Source organism: Charadrius vociferus, unplaced genomic scaffold, assembly GCF_000708025.1.
Source record: "Charadrius vociferus isolate BGI_N301 unplaced genomic scaffold, ASM70802v2 scaffold436, whole genome shotgun sequence".
NCBI lineage: Eukaryota > Metazoa > Chordata > Aves > Charadriiformes > Charadriidae > Charadrius > Charadrius vociferus.
Genome location: NW_009649187.1, coordinates 3,266,093 through 3,276,137, shown reverse-complemented (window position 1 = coordinate 3,276,137; position 10,045 = coordinate 3,266,093). Strand labels below are relative to the sequence as shown.

The following is a 10,045-nucleotide window of genomic DNA, read 5'->3' as shown; positions in this document are numbered from 1 at the left end:
GGAAGATGATGTTAGTTTCCAAAAGACAATCTTGAGTTAGTAACTTTCAAACCACCAACTAAATTGTTAAACACAGGGATTTATTGTTTGCAACAACCCCATAACACAACAGGTAACCACCATCCTGAAATGTCCTATGAGGCATCCCTTAACCAAGCAATAAATAACTTCACAGCTAGAATTTTTTTGTCCATTAAAACTGAAAAGCTTGCATATATTACAATAAAACTATCAGAAAGCTCCTTGAAAGAAAAACAAGAGCTTGTTAAAATGACAACATTTTAATGGTTCAATTGGTTGGAGGAATCAAAAGCAGCAGAGTAGCTCAGTTTGATGGGGATGACTGGATGACAGCCACTGAAAAGGGAAATCAGACTTGTGGTTGAGAGGAAGGGGAGAGGACTGCAGAGGACTGCAAGGAACAAATTTGGGAAAGAAAGCTGCAAAATGTCTTCTACAATTGGTAAATTGGTAAAATTTGTACTACATAGCTTTTGATTGCAAGTTCTAGTCACTATTTTCCTGCACAAAAATACATCCTGAAATAGAGCTGGAAATCAGTTCCCAAGAAGTGTTTTTATCCTGGTTTTGGATCTACTGGCATTAAGCAGGGAAATTATTTTTAAATCCAATTGGCAAAAACAAAGTTTAAATATAGGTGCCAGCTACTGTAATAGCTTCCTGCAAGGATGATCACATATTTGCAGGAAGGAAAAGACAACTTGCTTAAAGTCCAAAGTCCATTGCATTCTGGAAATAAATGAATTTCTGATGGCTGTCCTGACCCTTAGAGCCCACTTCCTTCATGTGGTCAGTGCTGTTCAAACAGAAGTATGCCAGAGGGATGCAAGCCAACCAACTGTGGATGCTTTGTGTATTCATGTGGTAAAAAAGAATAAAAAAGGCACTCAGTGCTGGTATTTCATTATTTAGACCTTTCCATTCACCTGCGTTTTCAAAGAGGACCTTCCAGTTTTAAAGAGTAATGCCTAGACAGAGGATTCCCATGTATGTTCATTTGGAATTCATGTGAGTGAAGCTAACTACTGAGAAAGCTGAATGGGAAAGCAAAACAAAACCCATTTCACTAATTTCGAAATACAAGCACTTTTCAAGGATTTAGCTACATTTTGGAATAAATAACGTGAATATGACTGGTGGTTCTTGGGACTTAATTCTCTTACTTTGGAATGATTTGGGAATAAAATCAAATTTGGTTTGCAGAGTAGTAAAAGGATGTATGTACCACATATGTCTTTATATATCCTAAGGACAATATAAAGAACTCGTTCATTTCAATTTTGTATTTCAGACTTGCTGAGTCTCACGTTCTGAGAAAGGGGCTCATTTTTTCCTGACTATGCCTCATATTCCCTCGTTTACAGTGAATTCTGGATGTGCTGGACACAGCTGCTGGAACAGGTTGATGTGGGTCTTGGAGCTAGAGAGGCAGCACCACAGCCCTGCGGATGGGAGTCCAACATTAGAAGAAGGCCCGTTTCTCAGCTGTTTTCCATCACGTGCCCATCATGAACAAGGCTGGGGGTTACAAGGCATGTGTGTACATGCACAGGTATGTTACGGTTACACCACCTCAGATTCGCTACAAACATTTTCTTGAGCATACGGCTGTATCCAAGGAATTGTGCTGACTGACCTGTGGTATATCTTCTCTTCAATAGTACCTGCAGTGAGAAGCCTATACACAGTCACCTGTTTCTTTTGGCCTATTCTCCAAGCACGTTCCCGAGCCTGGAACACAAAAGGTTTGGTTACTGGACATTAGGCTTTTAGACACGTGTTTGACAGAGAGCTTTTATACCACTGTTTCAAACCTAGTTTGGACAGTTAACAAATAGTTCAAGAAGCAACATAGCTGTGGTATTTCTACAGCATTAGGACAACTAACTCAGCAAGAGAGGAAAACAATTTAGAAAGTTTACATATGTAAAAAGACAAGTCTCCAGTTGTACCAAGAAATCTATGCAAAAAATCTCAAAAAATAAATTACGTTAAAATTAGAACTTGTATCTATGATATGTACTTTATATAGACTTATTCCAGAAGGGATCTGTTTCACAGTACAGCTTTAATATACACACATCCTTTGATCTTTACTTCTTTTTCTTAGCTGAAAACTTTCCTACAAACATCTTGAACCAACCGCTAAAAGAGACCACTCTAGGTCAGACTACACACTTGCAGATCTCAGAGCTATGCAGGATTTCCATCAAAACCAATTTTTTTTTCTCTCAAACATGTAAGCCCCATATACTGTTAAGGGATCTGATAAAGTCTCATCACACCATCAAATATTGGCGTAACAGCAGGACATAGCTACATAACATTATTTAGTGATAAAGCCAATTTAAGCAACACTTGTTCTCCTTTTCTTCCCCTGCACTGCTACCACGAACAGTCATGCCTGTTCAAGAGCTTGCACAGCTGTATTCTTCCTTCAGAAACATCTAGTTTGTTTATTTATTTAAAAAAACCAGGCTATTTCAGCTGTTTGTTTGGCTACACTCTAAACAGTCTATATGAATCAACAATATTGAAGAGTGGTAAGGTGTAACAGCATAAAGGGGATGTGGCGGCAACCACTTAAATTGGCTTTGCCACAAGAGTAATCATAACGTGGAACTGCCCCCTAAGCGACCATTGCTGGGAACAGCAACTTAGGGAAGAGCAACATACTGCTTTAACATTATTGGAGGAGATGAATGTCATTCCATCTTCAGTTTTATTTCAGCTTAGCTGGTAAATGGAATGTAACGAACCAAACTCACCTGTGTGTCTGTACTGGGATTCCAGTCAGGATCATAAATAATAACCCGGTCAGCACCAGTCAAGTTAACTCCAATGCCACCAACACGAGTTGTTAGAAGAAAAATAAATATGGATTTGTCCTAGAACACAAGAGAGAATTTACTAAACCAAGAATTACTAAAGTACAAGACTTTTTTTTTTTTTTATTTCCTGGATTCTTTTATTATCAGCGTTATTTGCAAAGATGCAAAGGGAGACAAGAGAAGGAATACATTTCCTTGTTTGCCTAATACCTCTTTTGACAAGTACATTTAAATTTAGTTTACTGTTGTCCAATAGAATTTCTTTTCCCCCTTTTCAACTGCGTTTTTTTTCTCAGCAGAAAACCCAACATAAATGTGAAAAAAGTGATGACTTTTTCCCCCCCCTCACAAAGAAAGTGATTTCATTTGACTGAACTCCCCAGTTTTGTGTCTCAAACCTGAAGTAGTATATTTAAAAACAGAGCAAAAAGGAATGCAAGGACTCAATCATACTCCCTAATAGGCATCTCACCTCATTATATCTTGTTATAAGGGGTTGTCTGGAAGCTATTGTTGTGGTGCCATCCATCCTGAGGTAGGAATAGTTTCTGTCTCTCACAAAGACTTCAAGTATCTGCAGCATCTGTTGTGATGGAAAAAAATCTAATGAAATCCAGACGTGAAGACTAAACAACTGTCTGATCAAGTTATAAGAATTTCTGATACTAACTGCAGTGCCAATCAAACAGACAAGATGATGACCAAAAACTTGTGAATCTTAAATGAGCAGAAAATTAATTAACTTATGTAACTGGGGAAAAAAAAAAGTAGTTATTTCACTGCTGAATGCACAAGTGGAATGTTTGTGCTTGGTTTGGGAAATCCAGAGCCATGGTCTCAAGACAATTAACCAGGTAAATGGTGCAGCATTCTAAGGGAATCCACGGAGGCAAGACAAAATTATTAATACATAGGGAAAACAAATGAAGGTCACTGTCTGTGCTGCTGGCCCAAAGCATGCAGTCCTGAGGATTAGATGTGCACATGCACTAAACAGAGTGAGCAAACTGACTACCAATTCTGTCATGAAATTACACAGTAGGGAATCTAAATACATCACCACTGCTTCAGCCCGGTATTATATGGGTATAACTGATAGAAGCTTTGACCCAGTACATTGATTTTGGGCAATGCTGCCACAGCACTGTGTCATTCCAGTAAAGCTTACTGAGCTTGGGAACTGGTCTCCAATTATTCCAAACACAGTAGTAATTTTGGTATTTTTTTCAGTAAGATGTTAATTTTTGGAGGACACTACAAAAGGTGGTTCTAATTGTCTTGTTGGGACACACACACACACACTCTTTTTTAGTTTTAGTAATAACTAAAACTAAAAACAATTAGCTCATCTTACCTGTCTTGACTGAGTAAAAAACAACACTCTGTGACCTTGCTTGTGCCAAATTTTCAGCAAGGATTCTACCACTATCATTTTTCCAGAACGTTTCCAATATCCAAACTGATCTGCTTCCTCCACTTCAGCGTCTGGTACACCCTTCAAAATTCTGGGACCACCAGAGAAGAGGTCAGGGTGGTTGCAAATTTTTCGCAAAGATACTAGTCCTGAGAAAATCTAAAGAATACAGGAGAAAAATATTTTTATTTTCTTGACAAATACTTGTATCTATATGGGTTGTGGTTGAGAAAAATAAACAGCAATGGATTAATCCAGTCAGCATCCAGAAGTTTGTTTTTAATAGTGGTTTGCTCTTTAGAGAAGCCAATGGATGCTAATACCCATTTAATGGAAAGTTTTAGGAAAAATCAGTACAAGAGAAGGTCAATAACATTTTATATTCTTGTGAGCCTATTCTGGTGACAATGTTAAAAGAATTCTGCAATAATTTCCACAGTAGCAAAAGCAATCCGTAGCTGTAACTCAGTCAAATTCCTCCTACTTGGTGGAAAATTTCCACCATGTTTGTTACTTGAAATTATTGTCTCCTTCCTTCTAACCCCCGCCATGTTAGCAGGTAACTTAAGACAGACCTTGAGGATAGCAAGTATACCCACCAGAATGCATCGTAACAAAGAACAGATAAGTAAACATATCTGAACAAACATATGAAGCTGAAAATTTCCACTTTTGATGCCATGTTAGAAAGGTTCTGTTCAGTTATTCATTCAATAATATTACAAGTGTTATTTACTCTTCTGATATAATGGGCACTCATAAAAATGAACTAGCTTGAAACAGCAAATCCTTCAATCTTCTATCACTACAAGTTGGATGAGCCTGCTCATAATTTATGGTTTGTTTGTACAATGGGGTTTTTGTTTTTCTGCTGGGATTCACTGTTGTCGTCACAAACATCTAATAAAAGCATTAACATTTACTGTTCAAAATTTTCAGAACTCTAGCAAATATGATAGCCCATTCTGTAACATCTTAGAGAAATTTCTGCAGATAGTCTTGTACAAGCCACCTCTTGAAGATCAAGCTCCTTAAAATAGTTTTCATTAGGATAGCTAAAACGGCTAGGCACTTTAAAAAAACTTGGCCACTTTGCATTTGTGAGATCTGGAAAAATAAAAAAGTCAAAACAGTGATAAGGTCAACATCTGCTTTGTATGGCACTACAATATACATGGCTGTACTGACCATACAACTAACTGGAGACACTGGGGGAGAGGGGAGAAGGGATTTCACAGTTCACAAGACATGGAAATGTGGTAAATTACACATTATAACAAGACATATTCTCCTCTTACAAACAACAGATCTGTATCCTGCAGCTAAAATGGCACTGAAAAACGTCCAGTGCATGCATGCAAAAGTCAAATGGACCAGATGTGTGCTATGTAGGAGTCACAGGGAACAGCAGGCATTTGAAACTGTATTTCAATTACAGATATCATCCTGGCCATAGCAATTTTAACACTTGCATTATTACATAATAATTTTGAGGATGGAGGCAAAAGATGTTGAAGTGTCTTGTAAGACAATAAGAAGGATGCTTGCTATTTGCTCTGCTATACATTAAGGCTCTGTGAAATCATCAACTGTTGCATCATGAAGTTCTCATACTTGAACTGTACTCTCAGGACAAATTATTCTTTTACTTTGCTTCACTTTTGCAATTGGTTAAAAGCACCCATACAGTTACCTACAGCTCATCCAACAAGCCATAATTTGTTCCCAGGACAACAAACACATTGCAAAGGCCATTCCATTCCTATTTTTATCTGGTCATGCCACTACATAGGGATCACTAGCTGTATATATTCCATGGAACACTTCTGAGAAAAAAAAAAAAAAAAAGCAGACATCCACAAAAGCAGAACTGAGATCAGTGTGTTTGCTTCCCTTTCTGCTCAGAATCCAGCTAGAAGAATGTGAAGGTCAGTCCATGATTTATTCATCAAACCCTACCTGCCATTAACCTTAATTAATGCCAACCTGCATGTCTCCATTGAGAATCTGGTAAACTTCTTTAGAGTTGATGAAATTTTGATAGACTTGACGCTGCTCATCTGTCAAACGGCAAAAGAGGACCTACCAAAACAAACAAACAAACTGCTCAAGCCCAACCAGTAACTCCAAATAGAGTAAATTTTAAAGTTTTACGATGTGCTACAATGAAGCTTCACAGATTCTACAGAAATCATTAGAAATAAAAAAAAATTAATTTTTTTTTGAAAATGAACATAATCATTAAGATGGGTCTCATGAGTTTTTCTGTGCCCTTTCCCAGCTGTTATGTTTTCCCCTCAAATTGCTTTAGTTTTCAAAGTGCTGCCATTTTCCAGTTTTAATGAGGTAACTGTGCAATGTTAGCATTCTCTCAAAGCTATGTTTATAAGAAACGCTTTCCATTGTCTGTCTGTTATGTCCCTTACAACTTGCAAATTCTTAGTACCTCATGGGAAAACTAGGTTAGCACATGTAATCTGTTCTGTCATTAGCCTTTGAGTGTGAGCATATAATGATTTTTCAGATGGTCTCATGGGCTGAAATGGAACAAAATCACTTCCTCGCATCCTGTAAGGCACCCAACGTTATGCCCTAAGTCAAACTAATGTAGTGCCCTGTGATAAGAACAAAAATCAAATTTGTTTAATTGGTTTATGATTGCATTCTTTAGAGTAAATATCCCAGACTCTTTAAAGTATATAGAAATTCAAAATTTGATTAAAAAAAGATCATTAGACTGCACAGCAGAAATTGAGTACGGCCCACTCATTTGTTGTGTACCTTTCAGCACTGTCTTACAAAGATTCACATGTCTACTTCTCTTTTAGAGGGAGGGGACAGGAAGGAAAAGAGTGAGCAGAAGACAAGCAAGCCTGAAGCACTGAAACCTGAGTGGCAGAAAAATCTAATAATTACTACAAGTGAGTATTTGTAGGAATTTGAATTGTTTAAATAATCCTTTCAACCTTCTCTACTTTCCTAAAAAATACCCAACCTCTTTGTAGAGCAAAGAAGTTTTAAATCAAAAGGCTAGTCTTTTTGAAATTTATTAGAATGCACAGGCTCAGCTAGCTCGCAATAGGAACAACTGCCATCAAGTATTTCTCTACTATTTGTTACCCAAATTAACCTTTTTATAGCAGAAAACAATGCTGAAGTGCCCAAGAGATGCACCACAGGACACACTCCACCAACAACTCATTTGTATGCAGCTGTGATCTACGAGGACAGTATTAAACAGACTTGACTACATTTCTTATATCCCTTGTTTTTCAGATGACTGTACTTGTGTAGACCTTGCAAGACTACAACCATTTCATATTCCGAAAACAGGTGAAAAGAATAAGCAACTTGAAAGGTTTATATATCTTATCTTCAGTTACAACAGTATTTCATCCGCTACTAGCGGAAATTATTTCCAAATATCCATGAAAGACTGGATTTTGGGGAGGAGGAGGGCTCAGATATAACAGTAAAGATAAGCAAACCTGTTCATTTTTATCAGGAAGTGAAAGGCTCATTTTTACATCAGCCTTCATCCTTCGCAGCAAGTAGGGGTTTATGGTGTCCCGTAACACACAGGCACATTTGTATGCAGTTTTTACCTGAAAAAGGAAGAAAAATCAAAAATTCTATTTTGATTCTTGGTATTAATTTTATCAACAAGCAAATTTCCGTAATTCCTAATAGAAAAGTCCTTGTAAAATGAGATGGTTTATGATTTATGTGGACTTATTCAACACAACATGAATTGCAATAAACATGAATTGCAACAGTAACATTGAATAAACAGGTCTTCTCGGATACCACTAATTTATCTTTCCTAATTTAGTGCAATTTAAGAGAGAACAGAAATGAGAGATTCTTTTAGAAAACAAACTACACAGTAAGCATAAACTTGCACAAAACGATAATCCTCATGAAAAACTGCTAATACGTATACTGCAGATCAAAAAAGAACCCTGCAGCAATGGTGGTTACCAGACAATAAGTGAAGATTAGTGCCCGCTTGAGACTATTAAAAAAAAAAAAATCAGTACAAGAAAATCCCCATGATCACAGAAACTAAAGGTCACTCTGGCCTTAAATGGAGCATATGGTTCTGTAATGGGTAATGGGTGTGTGAGATGGGTATTAACTGTACATAATGGCTAAAAATACCTTCATTCATCTTAAAGCAAAACAAAGAATAGAATAAATTATTGATATGTAAAAAACAAATTGGCTGTCCAATTTAGTAAATTACTAAGCTTTAGACAAGGGAAGCACTTAAACTAAAAAAGAAAATAAAACTTCAGAAATGTGTGTAAAACATTACAAACAATATTTAAAAGGAAACAAGTTTATTAGCATTCATATGAAACAGTCTGCAGACTATTATGCAGACAATTTATCTATCAGCTAATTTGAAAAATGAAAGAAGTCGTAAATACTGAGAAACACAACTACAAAGATTAAGACTTACTCAAAGTGATATTCCAAATATTTTTTTCCCTTTAAAATGAAACAGTTTATCTCCTTTCAGACTTCCAATACCTATTTTAGCTTTTTTAAATGAAAATAATTTTCAGTTTGGATTTCAGGATTCCTCTATTGCATAATTTACCAAAGCTTGATATTAAACAGGAAAATTCTATTTAAATACATCAAAATATGACATCAGTCACCTCCCACCCCAACTTATTTTTACTTTATATCAAATAATACTTCTAATGATTTAAACTTTTGGGCTTTTGACAAGAAAAACTTCTGTATGAACTATACCCCTATATAGACAAAATGGTCTCATAGTTCTTTCCACACATGCAGCAGTCAAACACACATGCAACTCTCTCTTGGGTTAGTGTCTAGAACATACTGCATAAGGTAATTTAAAAGTCAGTTTTGAAACTACGTAACAGTTTCCTTCAAACAAAGAGATATTTTTGATGCATTTACCTGCACAGGAGAGGCATTGGAATATCCTCCCATGGTTATTGGAACAGAAAATTGCTCCATGAACACAGGCAGTGTTCCCAATTTCCCTGGGAATACGAAGTCAAAGAGGGACCAGAGCTCCTTCAGGTTATTTTGCATAGGGGAGCCAGACAAGATGATTCGATGGGGTGTGCGGAACTATTAATGAAAACCACAAAACCAAAAGAAAGTTATTCTCATGGTTCATGGTGTAACCTGTCTCAGATGATATTCAATTTCCCCATCAATGAATTCTCATTTTAAAATATGTGGCCTCATATTCCTGAAATAAACAGATTTTGCATATATCATCCATAAACTGTCAGCAGAAAATGACCACGAGCAATCTGAGATTTATCCCGAATGGTAAACTACTACACAATTTAACATTTCTGATTTTTTTCTCTACCATACTTCTGTAAATTTACTGGTGTAAACTCATTAAAAACATTAAGTAAATTAAATAGTCCAGTATAGACCATTGTGAGTTACGCTTTTATTCTTTATTAATAGTCAAATGTGTACCTCCCACTCAGCACTTAAAAATTTTTCATCTGTTTTTTATAAAGTACCTGCTTGCACGCAAGTGTGACTGCAGCATTTGGATTTCGGATTTTGTGACCCTCATCCAGAATCACATAATGCCAGTCATAGCTGTGGATGACATCCTGCATCAGTCGAATGTATGAATAAGATGTAATTAAAATTCCATGGCATGAAACAATTTCACGAATTAGTTTCGCCTAAAAACAAAAGGTGCAGGTTGTCAGTAACAGGGAGACAGAAAACTCAGACCTACTGAGCTACAGGTCTGCTGTGCAAG

The 10,045-nt window shown here is 36.6% G+C and overlaps 1 protein-coding gene across 1 annotated transcript in view; it reads right to left on the bottom strand.

Annotated features, from left to right (window-relative positions):
* The window catches only part of ERCC6 (excision repair cross-complementation group 6), a 44,159-nt gene that overhangs the window by 3,300 nt on the left and 30,814 nt on the right, over nucleotides 1-10,045 (bottom strand). The window contains exons 8-15 of the mRNA XM_009888812.1: nucleotides 9,795-9,965; nucleotides 9,205-9,381; nucleotides 7,755-7,871; nucleotides 6,253-6,348; nucleotides 4,207-4,425; nucleotides 3,325-3,435; nucleotides 2,790-2,909; nucleotides 1,658-1,752 (exon numbers count right to left, since the gene is read on the bottom strand). Of these exons, the coding sequence (XP_009887114.1) occupies nucleotides 1,658-1,752; nucleotides 2,790-2,909; nucleotides 3,325-3,435; nucleotides 4,207-4,425; nucleotides 6,253-6,348; nucleotides 7,755-7,871; nucleotides 9,205-9,381; nucleotides 9,795-9,965 (1,106 nt within the window). The remainder of the gene's footprint in view (nucleotides 1-1,657; nucleotides 1,753-2,789; nucleotides 2,910-3,324; nucleotides 3,436-4,206; nucleotides 4,426-6,252; nucleotides 6,349-7,754; nucleotides 7,872-9,204; nucleotides 9,382-9,794; nucleotides 9,966-10,045) is intronic.